The 18,152-nt window shown below is 44.9% G+C and overlaps 1 protein-coding gene and 1 long non-coding RNA gene across 3 annotated transcripts in view; both read left to right on the plus strand.

Moving 5' to 3' along the window:
* The first annotated feature begins 2,145 nt into the window (after window positions 1-2,145).
* GGACT (gamma-glutamylamine cyclotransferase) overlaps window positions 2,146-18,152 on the plus strand; it is a 29,919-nt gene continuing 13,912 nt past the window's right edge. Inside the window, exon 1 of one of the 2 annotated variants that reach the window (XM_044429573.1) lies at window positions 2,146-2,219. Coding sequence is in view for 1 of the 2 variants with exons in the window: in XM_044429571.1 (XP_044285506.1) it covers window positions 2,826-2,892 (67 nt within the window). In the remaining variant the exon portion in view is untranslated. Of the gene's footprint in view, window positions 2,220-2,753; window positions 2,893-18,152 lie in introns of those variants that run through there. The other variant, XM_044429571.1, reaches the window with a different exon arrangement.
* On the plus strand, window positions 4,024-4,689 carry LOC123023147. The gene is made up of 2 exons (XR_006414643.1): window positions 4,024-4,141; window positions 4,498-4,689. It is a non-coding gene; the product is annotated as an uncharacterized LOC123023147 (long non-coding RNA).

Below are 18,152 nucleotides of genomic sequence, written 5' to 3' on the forward strand. Positions count from 1 at the left end.
ATAATGGGGCTAACTTGACTTGTGGTTACAATGACCTGTAATACAGATTTTAAATCTAATTTTCCTAAAATGTAGATCTCATTCCTGTTCTACATTCATTCTTTATAAAGAACACACATCTAGAAAGGGTAGAGAGATTTGTTCCAATTCAGGTATCTCAAGAATGCATTTAATTTAGATTGGGGTGCAATCCTCCAACATGCCTTATCTCCCCCACTTTACTCTCCATTCTCTCCAGCAATCCTGATGCAGGTCACTGTTTCCCCAGCACTGCTTAGCAGCAAAGAAAGAATGGTATACATCAATATAACTTTTGTACAGCTGTGCCTTTGGACATGGGTGTAAAGCATCCCATGCTCTTCAGGCCAAAAAGACTGCACACCCCCAGTTTAAATTCTGTAGAACTTGGTATTCTATATTCTGTTTCAAAGTAAATCCTGAGGGGAAAATTAGTATTTTAACATTGCAAAAGCCTAAAATACTCTTTTCCAGTGTGTTTAACACATCCCTGGTAAGGCAACAGTGCTATTTATGATGTCTGAGCACTGGAAATGTTGATCCTTTTGGCATTCCATAACTGCCATTTTGTTTCACGTATGGGATTTAAAGCTCCCCCCACAAAATTTCAGGGGCTGTCAGGAACCACATGTTCCACCTCCCCCACTTTACTTTCTACCTATGTGTTCTCACTAACAGAAATCACAGTTGTGCTTTCAATCTTTTTTAGGGCAGGATGCCTGTACAGTGTGATAAGCAGAATTTCAACAAATAAAATCTCTCAAGTACATTTTGGTTGAAAGCCGCCTAAAAGTCTTCAACGATAAGGTAGGGTAGAAAAGTTATTCAAAAAACAAAAACCATGCTGTATAAAGCTGTCTTTAACGTTAAAGTGGCAAACAGCCTCAAAGGGCATGAATGGCAGCTTTTCTCAAAAGGGAAATGCAGGGAGTTTCCTATGTCGAATCTCCGAAGTGACAGCAGCTGCTCCTGCCTTGGCACCACCAGTTACATTCTCTGGAAAAGGTTCCACTTCGTGTGCAGTTTTCCTACAAGCACTTTTATGCACTGGCAGAAAGATACTTAAAGAAGTCCCACTAAAAAGCACGAAGCAAAAAGAGCAACAGCGCTTTATTGATTTGTGTTTTTATTTATGAACTTTGCAAAGCTGTAATATATATTACTATAACAACATCCCTAAACGGTGTACGTTTAATCTTGGGGATTTCTACAGAGGGCGACTTTGTGCTCCTGGATATGCTTGTATGACTGTAAAACTCCCATTAAACACAGCGGATTTACCTCTAGGCAAGCAGGGCAACAAAGATCCTCCAACAGCGGGCACCGACAGCGGGCAGGTTCGCTACGGCGGCTGCCTTCGCTGAACCTGATAGGAGACTTCGCTGGACGCTGTTCTCGCCTTTCCCGTCCTAATGCGCAGGCGCACTCTTACCGCGCCCGCTCTGATGGCTGTCCCTCCCTCACCCCTGGAGCTCCTGCCGTTTTCCCTCTGTTCTTTCACTGAAAGGGGTGCCATCAATCATTTCTAGGAAAGGCGGGAGTAGGAATCGCTGGGCTGTGGAAGAGTCGCGCGCGCGCGCCCAGTGCCCGGCCTGCGAGTAGACTTGGCATTTTCTTTCACACCCCGTGGGCTGAAAGCGCTGCACGTCTATATGGAGATCGAGGTCTCCATACGTGTCTGCGAGCAGCTGGGGAAAGGAGCACCGCTTGACTCTGGGGTAACGGGCGGAGCGCTCTGTGCAGGCCAGGGGAATCCGCATGGACCAACAGCAAATTATGGATTTTTGTGCAGAACTTGAACGTTATTAAACAATCCCGAGACTACAACGGCAACCCGCGGCAATTCTTTTTAGTATTTTGTGTACGCGGGGCGGCGTCGCGTACCATATGGGTAGCAGCTCCGGTCAACCTGGTGTTGGCCCTGTTCAAACGATTCCCCCAATTGATAGAAGCGGGAAAGCACACTGGTACGGATCGCAAAGACTTAGGTGCGCTTTACCCGCGGGATGGGGGCGAAATGGCGCCTGGAGCGTCCCGGAAGCCCCGTCCCGGAAGCCAGTTCCGGCCCGCGCAGGCTCCTCCCACTCTTGCCGGGCTCTACAGGGCAGACCACAGTCCGGAAGTGGCTCGCGGGAGAGGTTCTGATTGGCAGCGCGGGGAGAGACTGCGGAGCCTGACTCGACAGGCTGTCAAAGTGGCGGGTGAGCTTTGCGAGCGACGCAGAGGGGAGAGACGATGCTGCCTCGACCCTCCGAAAGGCGCGCCAGCGGAGATCCCGGCGGCAACCTGTGCCTCAAAAGGCATTGGCGTAGCCGCGTCATGTGGTGTCGGGTGCCGGCGGGCTGCGGGCTAAAGCGAAAGAAGCCTCAGGCGCCCCAGTCCCCTCACGTCGTTCGGCCGAGTCCTTCTCTGCGAGCGTTGGCTTTTAAATTAGCGGCGCGTGCGGGCAGAGAAGACCACGTGAGGCATCGGAGTGGAAGCCTATTGGCCGGAGCATAAATAGCAGTTTTGGGGGCGCCCGCGGTTTCTTTGTCTGTAGTCAAGAGAGTTGGTTGCCAGGGCGTCTTGTGCTTACGCGGGGCAGTTCCTCTAAGTGTTTTAACAAGATATAAACAAACAGACCAAACTGGAAAGGCCCAACTTTCAGTACTGATACATTTCGACACGGAGTTTTTGAATAAAATCCCTTTCGTCAAATACATGTGTCACTGCGTGCAAGTTAAAACATGCTCATTTTAAAGTAGTGGCACGTAAAAGTGTTGGACTCGAAGACGCTGGATCTGTATATTTGCCCAGCGCTGCACAGGATGTTGCAAAAAGGCCTTTGCCCGGCTGGCGCACAATCAAACGAAAGGAAACTCTTGATATTTCCGGGTGAGCAAAGAGTTGCGGACAGTATTGGATAGTCAGAAGCGAGCTATCCTAGCATCGTACGAAGCTTAATTCTGATTTTAAACTGAACCGCCACCAGTTACCGCTTCTTACAGTTAATAGCGAAATGTGTTACAGAAACCAGAGAATATTTTTTTTTTAAATGTGTACAGAAAACATTTTCCTAAAACGTCTTTGACAACACATGGAGAGGAGCTGAGGAGTTGTGGATAATTGAACATTTGCAGTCAGCACAATATTTTGGTTCAGTCATTATCACTCTTGCAATATTAGCTGTAGAAAATCAGCACAGGTACTTACAAACAAACACCTTCAGCTGTGTTCCTGATCAGTTTATATATTAACAGAGAAAGCTTCTGTCTTTTGTATAATTGCCAACTGCAGTTATAATTGGAAAAGAGTACTGTGAATTTGCAATTTGGACTTATCAGGTTAAGGTATTTCCGTGATTATAAATTAATCTTTGTCTTGCTTGAACTCTATTAGTGGTGGCCAACCTATGGCATGCATGCCACAGCGGGCACACAGAGCCCTCTCTGTGGGCATGGGATCCAAGTTGCCCAAGCATTGCCCCAGCAGCCGAGCATCGGATAAGAGTACACATCAGGGCCATGCCCATGCTCAGAAAGGAGTGGCAGCGCCAGGCAATAACCTCACAAGCCGGGACTCATTAGCCATGACTCCTCCAAGCTTTCACATGGCCAGTCAGTGTGTTGCCAAGGATGCATATATATTTGCTTGGACTGGCTGTGAGTTGTTTTTTTCTAAACTAAAACCTCAGTGTTCAGGTTTTATTCTAGTGTTGGCACTTTGTGATAAGTAAATGCGTTCTGGGTTGCCGTTTGGGCACTCGGTCTCTAAAAGGTTCACCATCACTGCATTAGGCTTAGAAAAAGGAGGTGTCCTAGCATGATTTGGATGGTTGGAATGTTTTTACATTGGGCAGAAATGTTGAGTTGTGCAGAAAAAGCTACTCAGGGAAGGCTTATTCAAAATCGCCCTCTTTTCCATGGTATTTTAGCCCTATGTTAGTTGTTAGGGGTGTGCACCAGGTTAGGGTTAGGATTACAAAAATGAGGTGTCCTGGCATGATTTTGATGGTTGGAATGTGTTTGCATTGCGCAGAAATGATGAGCTGTGCAGAAAAAGCTATTCAAGGAATGTTTTTTAAAATTCGCCCTCTTTTCCATGGTCTTTTAGCCCACTATTAGGGTTAGGAGTATGCACCAGGGTAGGGTTAGGATTTGAAAAATGAGGTGTACCTGCATGATTTTGATGGTTGGCTTGTGTTTACATCGGGCAGAAATGATGAGCTGTGCAGAAAAAGCTACTCAGGGAAGGCTTTTTCAAAATTGCCCTCTTTTCCATGGAACATTACCCCTATATTTGGGTTAGGGGTGTGCACCAGGTTAGGGTTAGGGTTACAAAAAGGAGGTGTCCTGGCCTGATTTTGATGGTTGGATTGTGTTTAGAATGGGCAGAAATGTTGAGTTTTACAGAAAAAGCTATTCAAGGAATGTTTTTTCACAATCACCATTTTTTCCATGGAACTTTACCCCTATATTAGAGTTAGGGAAGTGCACCAAGGTAGGGTTAGGGTTAGACAAATGAGGTGTTCTGGCATGATTTTGATGGTTGGAATGTGTTTGCAATGGGCAGAAATGATGAGCTGTGCAGAAAAAGCTATTCAAGGAATGTTTTTTAACAATCGCCCTCTTTTCCATGGTCTTTTAGCCCACTATTAGGGTTAGGAGCGTGCACCAGGGTAGGGTTAGGATTTGAAAAATGAGGTGTTCTGGCATGATTTTGATGGTTGGCTTGTGTTTACATTGGGCAGAAATGATGAGCTGTGCAGAAAAAGCTACTCAGGGAAGGCTTTTTCAAAATTGCCCTCTTTTCCATGGAACTTTACCCCTATAGAAGTGTTAGGGGTGTGCACCAGGGTAGGATTAGGGTTTGAAAAATGAGGTGTCCTGGTATGGTTTTGATGGTTGGAATGTGTTTATATTGGACAGAAATGTTGAGCTGTGCAGAAAATGCTACCCTGGGAAGTCTTTTTCGGAAATGCCCTCTTTTCCATTGGTATTTAGCCCTACATTCGTGTTGGAGGTGTGCACCAGGGTAGAGTACGGGTTACAAAAAGGAGGCATGATTTTTGATGGTCGGAATGTGTTTGCATTGCGCAGAAATGATTAGCTGTGCAGAAAAAGCTATTCAAGGAATGTTTTTTCACAATCGCCCTCTTTTCCATGGAACTTTACCCCTATATTAGGGTTAGGGGAGTGCATCAGGGTAAGGTTAGGGTTCAAAAAATGAGGTGTCCCGGCATGATTTTGATGGTTTGAATGTGTTTACATTGGGCAGTAATGTTGAGGTGTGCAGAAAAAGCTACTCAGGGAAGGCTTTTTCAAAATTGCCCTCTTTTCCATGGAACAGTACCCCTGTACTAGGGTTTGGCGAGTACTCCAGGGCAGGATTAGGGCTAGAAAAACGAGGTGTCCTGGCCTGATTTTGATGGTTGGAATGTCTTTACAATGGGCAGACATAATGAAATGCATAGAAAAAGCTATTCAAGGAAGGCTTTTTCTAAATTTCCCTCTTTTTAATGGAACATTACCCCTATATTAGGGGTACTTTTGAGTAGACAGATATAAGATTGTGGTCCTGGACCATTTTCAGGAAATGAGGTGTTAAAGTACTATTTATGGAAATAGTGATATGCTATTTATGGAAAAATATATGACTATACTGAAGGGTTGCAATGCTTTAAGTAACTTACTGATTGAAATAATGCTTATCCCAATCAATTGCAGTTTATTCATTCTTGTAAACTATATGCCAAAAGGTGAGTTTTAGGGTCAATGAGAAAGATAACTTTTGGTATCATTTTTTGCTAATTGTATCAGAAGCAGACATACTTTGATTAACTTTAAGCCAATATCTGAATATAAGCACTGGCAATGACTTAGATGTGTTAAGAATAAGCAAAATAAAATACCCCCAGGTAACTCCTGAATTATAGTGTAAGGTTAATCAGTGATTATCAAATATAGGTATAAAAACAAATAAAAATGCACATTCAAAAGACGGAGACATAGATTTCAAGTAGACATATATAGGAGGTTGCTGCTAGTGGTTGTGCAGACATGAGTTCTAAACTAATTTAAGGGGATGCTATTTATTACCAAATAGCATCTCCTTAACTTAGTAACCTGGGAAACTAGGACACCAGTTCTGTTTTCTTCAGACCTGTGGCCTGGCGTATCCCAATTCAAGTAATAAAGAAAAAAGGTAAGGTTGACCTTTGTCCCAAAGACTTGTAGCTTGGAAGTTTGCCACACTTTATGATGGAACCATGAATGAAATAGAATATGAACAGTATCTTATATGTTGTTTATCAGCAAAATGTGTCAAAGATGAAAGGAGAAAAACGCATTGGCCAGGAATGATAGGAAGGAAACAAATAGATGAGGTGATAATATTAAGATGACCAAAGGTAACAAAGAATGGGGAGGTAGAACTGCAAATATATTCTGTAAAACTGCAAATATATTCAACTGCTTTTGGGCCAGTTCACTGTTGGGGCATCTTATGGCAGATAGCCTCAGTGATTGACAGTATGGAATAAACTTTTTGGTGCGGCCGGATTGTGATAGAAGGGTACAGGAAATAGGATAAAATGATTCTGGAGGCTGCTAAACGTTTCTCTTACAGCTTGTATGCTATGAGACATGCACTGGGGCATGCATTGCATTGTAGTGAAGAGGCAAAGTGTGTTCTCTGAGAGGGCTAGCAAAGTGATGAATGCTGTGCCATTTGGTGGTGAACATGCTTCCTCCATATGAAGACTCTTGACCAACACAGTGTTGACCCGCACCATATACCTGCTTCAGAAGCCAGAATGCATAACTCACCCCCGCTGAGGCCCTCTCGTGCTCTGCCTCAGCATCTGCATGTAGGGACATAATTTTAAAAAGAGATAGAGAAAGCAGCATTACTTAAAATCAGTTCTCATCTGGGTCAACCACCAGCCATCACATGTTAGTTTGAACAGAAAACTGTGTTGCTGCATCTGAACAATGCTTCAGTGTTGGCTTTGGGCTCTACAAAGGATATCACAACTGTGAGACAGCCACCAAGAATGCCTGAGCATCTGACATTCAGGACATGATACAAGGATGGCATTAAGAGAATGTTCTCAGCCATAAAGAAAGTAGAATGCTTCATATTTATTTGGGGCCAAATCTCCCACCACATATGCATGTTCACACACACACACACACACACACACACACACACACAGGTAGGATCACTACAATATTAAACTCAAATTATTTTATGTTAAAGGTCTTTGTAATGATTTAAAGTGTTATGGGTGTGTTCTTTTAAATGTTGGTAAGTTTCAGAAGAGCAAGGTGGGTAAAAGGGGGAGTGAGTAATTGGTTCGTGACTGCAAGTGTACAGATGAAGCTTGAAAGTGTGCAAGGAGAAAAACAAGGAAATAATAATATATTTGGTTGGTTGGCAATTAACAGGTTTTTGTGGTTAGTCAGCAGTTTACATAATCTAAAAAGTAGCCTTCTCATTGGAATCCCAGATACTGTTGTGAAAAGCTTTTAAGAAAGATAAAAGAAAGTAGAATAATCAGAGGACATATTAGCAATTGTACTTCTGTAGTGCCCTTTTGATGAGCCAAACCCCATATCACCTATTATGTTACTGCCCACATCTGTCACAGGAAGCATTTGAGGTGGTGCCCACAGCAGTTTCTCAGATTTGCAGATGGGCTCACAAACTACTACTACTACCATTATTAATAATAATAATTTCATTTCTATACCACCCATAGTGAAGACTCTCTGTGTGTTTTACAGCAGAATATCAAAACAATAAAATACAATAGATAAAAACATTAATGAGAATGTAAAACAATTTAAATTGGTTATTGGTGTTGGTTATCACCTATAAAGCCCTCAACGGCTTGGGACCTGGTTATCTAAAGGAGCGCTTGCGTCCATATATGCCCTTCCGCCCCCTGAGATCAGCAGAGGAGGCCCTTCACCGGGAGCCCTCTGTGAAGGATATTAGGAGGGTGAGTACCTGGAGGAGGGCCTTCTCTGTGGTGGCGCCCCGCCTATGGAATGCACTCCCCAGAGAGGTCTGGCTGGTGCCATCGTTATTTGTTTTTTGGCGCCAGGCCAAGACTTTATTTCAACAATATTTTAATTGTTAATTCGTGGTTTTATTTAGTTGTTTTAAATTATGGTCAAGATACTCCAAATTTTTAATGTTATTCTATTCTTTGTTTGTTTATTCTCTTTGTGAGCTGCCCCAAGGCTTCTGCGATGGGTGCGGCATAGAAATGTTATAAATAAATAAAATAAAATTGCAATGTTGTTGTTTGTTATTAGTCGCGAAGTTATGTCCAACCCATCACGACCCCATGGACAACATTCCTCCAGGCCTTCCTGTTCTCCACCATCCCCCGGAGTCCACTTAAGCTCTCGCCGACTGCTTCAGTGCCTCCATCCAGCCACCTCATTCTCCACTGTCCCCTTCTTCTTTTGCCATCTATAGTTCCCAGCATTAGACTCTTCTCCAGTGAGTCCTTCCTTTTCATTAGGTGGCCAAAGTATTTGTGTTTCATCTTCAGTATCTGGCCTTCTGAAGAAAAGCAGGTTGCTTACCTGTAACTGATGTTCTTCGAGTGGCCATCTGTGCAGTCACACATATGGGTGCTGCACCTGCACAGTGCCTATGGCCGGGAGATTGATAGCTAACAGTTTTGGCGGGAAAAACTCCCCTCCCCTCCCCCGCAGTAGTATATATGGAGCGGAGTGTCCGCCATTTTCCAGTCTTTGATAGACTGGATGTTCGATCTCTAGAGAAAAAAATGTAACTAAGGAAAAACGTTGTAGGTACCGATGACAAGTTAGGAAATACTGTGTAGGTACAGAGAATAAAGAACAGTATGGTACCAATAATAAGTTCCACCCAGTGACACCAAGCGGGACCGGCGGGTGGGTTGTGTGACTGCACAGATGGCCACTCAAAGAACATCAGTTACAGGTAAGCAACCTGCTTTTCTTCGTCGTGGCCTCTGTGCATAACACATATGGGTAGATTAGCAAACTTACCCTGACCGGAGGAGGGAACGTGTCATCAACGAAGAACAGCTGACAGAACGGCTCTTCCAAAGGAACAGTCCTGTCTTGCATGGACACCTAGACTATAATGTTTAGCGAATGTGCATGGAGTGGCCCAGGTGGCCGCCCTGCAGACATCGTCAGTCGGGACCCCCGCCGCAAAGGCTGAAGAAGCAGCTACTGCTCGAGTAGAATGACCCCTTGGGGTTGTAGGTAAGTCAGTCTTAGCCAACTGGCAGGACAGAGTAATAGTGTGAACTATCCATTTGGAGAATCTTTGAGGGGTAACAGGAAATCCTTGGTCCTGCTCATTTAACAAAGAGCTGATTGGAGCGTTGAATAGATTCAGTCCTTGATCTATAAAAGGCTAAGTAGAGCCATACATCGAGCGCATGTAAGGATCTCTCAATCGGATTCAATGGAAATGGAAAAAACGCAGGTAAGACTATCTCTTGACTCATGTGAAAAGAACTAGCCACTTTTGGTAGAAAAGACGGATCCATTCGCAGAACAACTTTCTCCCTATGGAAATTCAAATAGGGAGGGTCTACCCTGAGGGCACAGAGCTCACTAGCTCTTTGAACTGATGTAACCGCTACAAGAACACCTGTCTTCCAAGAAAGAAGGTGTAAATCGATAGTCGCTAAAGGTTCAAATGGAGCTCTTGTTAGTGCTTGTAATACCACTGAAAGACTCCAAGTCGGCATAACTGGTCTGATCGTCGGATGAAGGTTATGCAGCCCTTTAAGGAATCTTTTTATCAATGGTTGAGAAAAAATGGAGGATCCCTGAATTGTACCATGGTAATAAGAAACTGCCGCCGTGAACACCTTTATGGAAGATGGCTTAAGTCCTAAATGGTGGAGTTCTAAGAGAAACTGAAGAATATTCTCTATGGAGGCTGAATATGGAAAAAACGAACGAGACTCAGCAAAAGTAGAGAATCGTCGCCATTTAGCCGCGTATGATTTTCGGGTTGACGGTCTTAACACAGATGTGAGAATGTTCTGAATTTCCAGGTGGAAAACTGTCAAACCCAATGGAAAACTCGTTGAATCCAATGAAGCAGGGTAAGCAAATGGATTCGAAGCCTGGACTCGAGTGTATACGAGTGGGACACGATCGAGGGACACGATCTGTATAAGAGGTAGATGCCGTCGGTACCGAGTCAGCACCGACTGTTATCGAATCTGTCAGGCTGTTAATTTCAGCGATGTTAAATCTGAGTGGCGAACTGTGCCCTCTCGCTGAGTTATGAGATATGGGAAAGATGGAAGTTGAAGATATTCATCATGAAATATTCGAAGAAGTTTTGAAAACCATGCTTGGTGTGGCCACCATGGGGTTATCAGCAGTCCTGTGGCCCCATCGTGAACTATCTTCAATATTACTCTCATAATGAGAGGAATCGGAGGGAAAGTGTAAAAGTTCATATTGTCCCAAGGGATCATAAAAGCATCCCCTGATGATCCCTGTCCGATTCCCGCTCTCGGAACAAAAGGTCTTGCATACCCTGTTGTTCCGGGTAGCGAACAAGTCCATGTCTGGATGTCCCCAGCGATGGTAGAGTTGGTTGCATATCTGCCGATTCAGCTCCCATTCGTAAGATGTCGACATTTGTCTGCTTAGAAGATTGGCCTCAACATTGTCCGTACTGGCTAGATGTACTGCTATGAGAGCAATGTCTCTCGGGATGCACCTGTCCCATATCTGCATTGATAGCTGAGCCAACGTGGGCAACTTTGTCCCACCTTGTTTGTTCAGATAAAAGACTGTGGCGATGTTGTCCGAGGTTATCTGAACGACTTGGTGCCGAAGAACGTCCTTGAATGATCGTAGCGCCTTGAATACTGCCAGAAGTTCTAGGAAATTGATATGATTCTTGGACTCCTGTCGATTCCAAACACCTTGAGTGCATAGATCGGAACACACTGCTCCCCATCCGAGCAAGGACGCATCGGTACCGAGAGTCACTGAAGGACACCGGGGTCGGAATGGAACCCCAACGATCAAGTTGGCTGGAATTGTCCACCATATCAGAGACTGTAGAATAGAGGGAGGAAGCCGAATTAACTTCGTGGGCAAGTCCACTTGTGGTCGAAACATCTTGTTGAAATAGAGCTGGAGAGGGCGAAGTCGAAGCCTGGCATGGGGGACAACAGCAACCGATGCAGCCATGTGTCCCAAGAGTTTTTGGATGGATCAAGCAGGAACCATCCCGTCTCGTCGCATTCGATGGATGAGTCGGGCAAGAGTGTGCTACCTGTCTCGCGGAAGGAAAGCTTTTGCCACCGTGGAATCCAGACGGGCTCCGATGAAATTGATCATCTGTGCAGGAACAAGAGAGGATTTCTCAATGTTAATGCAAAGTCCAAGATCCTGCAGCAGGGTACAAGTCATACGTATAGAGGAAAAAAGTCCTTCTCTGGTCTGAGAGACCAATAGCCAATCATTGAGATAAGGGTAAATTTGAACACTACGTAGTCATAAAAATGCACAGACCGGGGCCGTACACTTCGTAAAAACCCTTGGTGCGGTAGCCAGCCCGAAAGGTAGCACTGTGAGTTCAAAAATTTCAGATGCAACAGCAAAACGGAGGAAACGCCTTTGACACAGATGGATTGAAATGTGGAAATAGGCATCCCTCAAGTCCAATGAGGCAAACCAGTCCTCTCTCCTCAGCAACAGCAGGATATTTTGAAGGGTGGTCAACCTGAATTTCTTTGTTGTGATAAACCTATTGACGTTTCGTAAGTCCAGTATTGGGCAGAGACCACTGTCCCTCTTCAGGACTGTAAAATATCTTGAATAGAATCCATGGAGTCCTTCAGATCGAGCTATTTGACGAATCGCTCCCTTACGGAGAAGCTGTTGAACTTCATCGAGTAATGCCGGTGAGCATGGTGTAAACCGGATCGGGCTCGATGGAGGAACGATGTTGAATTCTATCAGATATCCGTGCTGAATGATGGATAACACCCAACTATCAGATGTGATGGACTCCCAAATGGGGAGTTGGCCTTTCAGTCGGTCCCCAAATGAGAGAGGGCTGGGTGGGGTAGGGACTAGAGGAAAGGTTTGCCTGTCCCATCAACGTTGTCGCTTGTCGCCATCGAAACGGCGACGGCCCTGTTGGAAACGTTGCGGCGGCTGTTGTCGGCAGCATTGTTGTCGGTGTTGAGGCTGCTGTCTAGATTGGTACAGCTGCCGATATGACAGACGGGTCCAAGACCACTTACGTCGGGCTTGAGGCTGCATCTCCTTGCGCCGAGCCGTCATCCTGGACTCATGGATTTTCTTCAGTTTGTGGTCGGTCTTGGAGTGGAAGAGCCCGGACCCGAAAAGGGCATCTCCTCGATACGCCTCTACATCTCCTCCAGGAAGTTGCAATTACGCAACCACACATGTCGCCGGAGGGAGATGGCACCAACCAGGGCCCTAGGGTCGGTGTCAACATGATGTCTCGCCGTGGAGAGCTGTTGAATTGCGACCTGCATAGCCTCCTTTATGAAAACTTTTGCAAGGTCACCTTGGTTGTCTAGGAGAGCGGAGATCACATTCTTTAGGCGCTGCATAATAAAATATTGGTATCACGCCAGTGTCACCTCGTAATTTGATATTCACAAGCCGAGTCCAGAGGCCGCATAGACTTGGCGTGCTAGAGAGTCAATTTTCCTCCCCTCCTTGTTGCGGGGTGTGGTGTGACCCCTTGACTCTCTGCCCTGTGAAGACTCCACCACGACCGAGTTCAGTTTAGGATAATGTAGGAGGAATGGAATGTCGTCCTCCCAAACCCGGTACATGGCTTCATACCTCCTCGATGTTGGTTGAGGATGGGTGGGCAGGTCCCATGGCTGGGTCATTGCTTGCCGTAGGGTGGTAATAAGCGGCAATACCATAGACGTCGACTGCTCTCCCCGAACCACATCATAAAATGTATCAGTGCTGGGAACGGGCCGTTGTAGGGCATCGATCTCCAGTGTCTGAACCAGGCGAGACATCAGCTCCGTGAAGGAGATATGCGATTTGTCGGGGGATCCAGGGCCCTGAGATGTCACTGCGACATCTGGAGAAGTGGAGTCGACGTCGGACTCATCTGAGTCCATCCCATAGCATGGGGCAGCGCTGGAGGAAGACTCTCTGGGTGACATGGACCGACTGCTCTCCCTACTCGGTCTCGTTGGTATGTGCCTCAGAACCAGATATGTCGGACGGACCCGAGGAGCTGGTGGAGAGGGATGGTCTCGAGGAGCCGAATAGTGTACAACAGAGTGGTATTCCCCCCATCCGTGATAGAATGAAGATCGGGGATGGTACCAGTCATCAGATCTTCTGTCAGATGAACGGCTTCTAGAACTCCTCGGAGGAGACATCTCAGTCTCTATGTCCAGTCTTGCTGGGGGCATAGGTGTGGGAGACCTAGCCCTGGGCGGGGAGTCTCAAATCTCTCCATCAGAGATTGATTCCCGATGTGGAGCTTGCAGAGACTCACTTGTTGGTCCGCCCACACGCCGAGGGGACCCCGGAGGGGTAACCCTCATAGCCACTTGAAGAGTCGAGCCTGGTGGGGTCGGTACCATGACAGCTGTCGGGACCAAGGGAGCCAATGAACCCGAGTCTCAATGCTTGGGATGCTGAGGATTCTTCGGTTTGAGAAGCGATTTCACGGCCTTATCTTTCTTGGCCTTCTTATGATCAGACGGCTTTTCAGAGCCGCTGTGCTTCCGCTTTTCACACCGTTTTTTTGGCAGGGAAGCAGGTCGATCGCCCATGGTGGACGCACCTTCATCTGAAGGGCATGAGGGTGGGGCAGCGGAGGAAGAGGCCAGTGGCGCAGACGAAGCTGGATGGGTAGTTGCAGCCAAAGTCGAAGCAGGGCGAGTAAGCAGTGGATCTGATTGCAAGAGTGTGCAGTCCCACAAGAGCCTACGTAGGTGATTCTCGTGGTTCTTTCTAGCCTGCTTCGAGAAGGCCAGACAATGGCTGCACTTGTCTGTCCTATGACCCTCTCCCAAACAGAGGAGGCATAGGTCATGTAGGTCTGCTGGGGACATTTGGGACCCGCACTCTGCACACTTGCGGAAAGCCGCTCATTGCGCCATCATAGAAAGGAAAGAGAGAAGACAGTGCAGAGGGAGAAGATAAAATTTTTGCTTTTTTGTTTTGTTTTTATACGAAACTAGAAGAAAAGTGAACAAATGAGAGAACAATGAAAACTATCAGAAGGGATATATAACTTGGAAAAAAGAAGAATCGCAAACATGAAAAAGGGACAAGAAACGGTCAGAGTGAGAGCAAAAGCGGCACGAGGCACAACGAACAGCTGTCGCAAAGACTGGGAAATGGCGGACACTCCGCTCCATATATACTACTGCAGGGAAGGGGAGCGGAGTTTTTCCCACCAAAACCGTTAGCTATCAATCTCCCGGCCATAGGCACTGCACAGGCACAGCACCCGTATGTGTGATGCACAGAGGCCACAACAAAGAACAGTCAGGGTTGATCTCCTCTAGAACTAACCGGTTTGATCGCCTTGCGGTCCAAGGGACTCGCAGGAGTCTCCTCCAGCACCACAATTCAAAGGCCTCAATCCTTTGGCGCTCAGCCTTCCTTATGGTCCAGCTTTCACATCCATACATTGCAACTGGGAAAACCATAGCCTTGACTATACGCACTTTTGTTGGCAGGGTGATGTCTCTGCTTTTTAGTATGCTGTCTAGATTTGCCATAGCTTTCCTCCCCAGGAGCAAGCATCTTTTAATTTCTTGGCTGCAGTCCCTGCCTGCGGTGATCTTGGAGCCGAGGAAAATAAAATCTGTCACTACCTAATTGCATACAAAACATTAAAAGACAGTAAAAAGACCTAGCAAGAATAACAGAAAGGCACCTGGAAATTGTGTCAGCCCCCTGAAAGACAAGTGCTTTATTGGGCCAAGAATGAGCTTTGTGTCCTTGTCCTTGCTTCTCCCCATCCATCTCCTTCACCTGTACCCTTCCTTTAGTGCAGATAACAGCTTCTTAAACCAGGACTTCCTATGAGGTCAGAACTGAGAAACTATTGCCAAGCTAAATCTTTCTTCATATGCCACCACACGTTTAACACTCTCTGTCAAACTTCTTGATATATTTACGGCCTGGGCTTTAAGTAGATGAACAGTGTAATGTATTGTTAGTTGGACAGTTTTAACAGATTCTACTTCCATTTTCTCAACTCCTCCAGACTCTGTGTCTATCTGGAATGTCATTTGCTCTATATCCTACTCCCTCCAGTCTAGTATCACACAGTCCCAGTCTCTCCTACTTCATCATGGGACATTAATCTTTCTTCCTTGCCTCTGTATAAACATTACTGAGAATTTATCAGTGGAACACCCACCCCTCAATTCCACTGTTAATAAATAACATTCACCATCTGGTGGATTCTCCTGCTGACTGAGTAAAATATAGAAGGCATTCCTGCCTGAAATGCCTATTTATCCCTCAACACCACCTTTCCCAAGGTGGTGGTGCCTCCAGATGTTTCGTCCACAATTCTCATCAACTCCAGTCGGCATGTTCCATTATCTGTGGTAATAGTTGTCCAAATCATCTGGATGGCACTAGATCATGGGATGATTTAATATAAGAATCCTGTAGGACAGGAAAGAAGAATGCATGCCTGTCAAGATGTTATTGGATTGCAACTCTCATCACCTCTCACAGTAGGCACAATGGGAGCTAGGGTAGTGAGATTTGTAGTCCAATGTCATCTAAAGGCCCACACATGCCTGGCTTCTGCTCCAGGGACCAGCACCTTCACTGATGTGGGAATTATTATAGCATATTTTCTTCTTGCATTGCTTGGCAGCGGCAATCCAAGCTTGCTGCCTCATCTTCCAATGGTAGTAGTATTCTTTTGATTCTAGAAAGAGAAATCTTGCTTTAGGGAACGACCAAGTATAAGCTTCATATAACTTTAAATTCTAACATTACAAGTGGTATGGGAGTTGTATTTCACCAGCTGTCATGGTACTAAAGATAATATTGTCAGGTGTTCTTTGATATCAGTTGACCTCATTTTGAGTTGGCTTAACTCACTAAAAAATATCCTACATTGAGCCTTAAAAGGAACAATGAATGAGAAGGCAGTTATTTCATTTTTATTGTTGTTTTATAATATTATTGTAATATTCTTGATACTGTTCCTACCTCTGCTCTTAAGGCTCTCTACATGAACTATTGCATATTGCATATTTTATGGCTATAGGTTTGATCATATTATTTATCTGTACTATTTTCTTAAATGGTCCCCTCTTCTTACATCTTCATTTTTCAGTTACTTACACATACTTCCAAATGTCTCCATCTTGTGCACTTCTGTATCTTCACTTCTTTTTCTGTTGGCTTTTCTTTAGACCCTTTGCTCTGCAGGTACCAATCTTGTATTTAAGTCTAATATTACCTTCTCAATTCCCTGCTGTTGGAAAGAAAAAGGAAAAGTGTCAGGTATTACAATGTGGTGTTCTGTGCAGCAGCTACGTTGAGCTCTATCCCATTCTCCCTCCTTAGAGTCCAGGCGTCACAGTTTTCCTACACTTTCTCTGCAGAACAGCTAGCCACAGAGGTACAAAATTGCCCAATAAGATTCATGGCCCTGTGGGAATTTGAACCCGTGTTTTCCTGCTTCAACACACTAGCTTATTTCAAGTGCACTCATCATGCACAACACCCTTTGTACAGCCTTAGCATGGAAGTGCTGCAGGGTGTGTCATGAATGCAGTCTTCTCTATATCTGGCCATCTGCCAGCAAGGAATTTGCATCGGTTCTAGTAGTCAGGTTCTCTTTTGGTCCTTGCACGTCATTGATGTCACACCTACAGGCACATAGGGATGCTTGGGGATGTTATGTGGCTCATCTTTAGGATTTTGTGGGATTCAACATAGTTTAATGTATCTTACTGTTATTAGCGTGTATGTTCAAAAATGATTTCATACTGCTAGTTGCCTTGAGGACTCAACACTCAAGAAAAACTACAGACAAGGTTAAATAATGATCCTGTTTCACAGTAAATGCATCAAACAGAGCACCAAATGATAGATTAAGAGGGAGGGGGAGTATTAACCACACAGTGAAGTGAGCTATAGGGTATTCTTACAGGTATTGTCCAGTGTTATCACACTAGTAACATTGTTTGTTTTCACAAACCAGGACTTCATAGTTTCAGAGTGGACAACTGCTGAGAAGAGACTTTAACCTCTTGATTTCAAAGGGGCCGTAGTTTTCACTGGTGCCTCCCTGGCTAATGTAAGAAAGGTGTTTTGCCATAAACGATTCTGAGATCTTTGGTGAGGTTGTAGAGGGGTCGGCCCAAGCAGGAAGCCCGTTGTCTGCCCTGTAAAGAAAATAGCAAGTTACAAAATGAAAGCATCAAAGAACCAACAGGATGCAGTCCCTGGAGTCTCTTCTGGCATGTGGGTCCTCCTTGAAAGTTAGCACTGAGTGAAGAGTGACCTTAAAACTCACTTTATTCAAACAGACTGAGCTCAGGTTTAAAGTTCAAGGCATTTTGTTTTTTCACCTGTTTCCTACAGTTTTCAGAAACTTCTGAAGAATTAATATGTAACTATATCTGGTCATTGAACCAACAGTGAGGATTTTTTTTTCTCAAGGGAAAATAATGTTACTGTATTAAAAAGAAGGAAAATGGGATGCTATACTGGATTGTGGTAAAACATTTCAATGCTTGCATCCTGAAAGTCAATGCAATATTTCATATAGAATCCAAGAGTTATCCAAAGCCTCATGGACCAGAACGATTTCTCAGATGAACTTTGGTTTGGGAGTCCAAAATAGCATTGTATGACTGTAGGCTAAAACACAATTTTTTCTGAGATATTTTTATCTTCACTTCAGGTTCATCAGGGATTTAAGTCAGTTCTCAACACACTACAAGAAAATCCAGGGTCAGGTTAACTGGGATAGGCACAAGTTTAATTCTGAGTAGCTCTAAGTTGCTAGGATTGAGGGGAAGGTTCAGGCTCTGCACAGTGGTGCCTCTTGAGTAGATCTGTTGACTTTCACATAAGTGAACAAGGCCAATTCTATTTAAACATGTG

Source organism: Varanus komodoensis, unplaced genomic scaffold (genome assembly GCF_004798865.1).
Source record: "Varanus komodoensis strain SLA01 unplaced genomic scaffold, ASM479886v1 scaffold2, whole genome shotgun sequence".
NCBI lineage: Eukaryota > Metazoa > Chordata > Lepidosauria > Squamata > Varanidae > Varanus > Varanus komodoensis.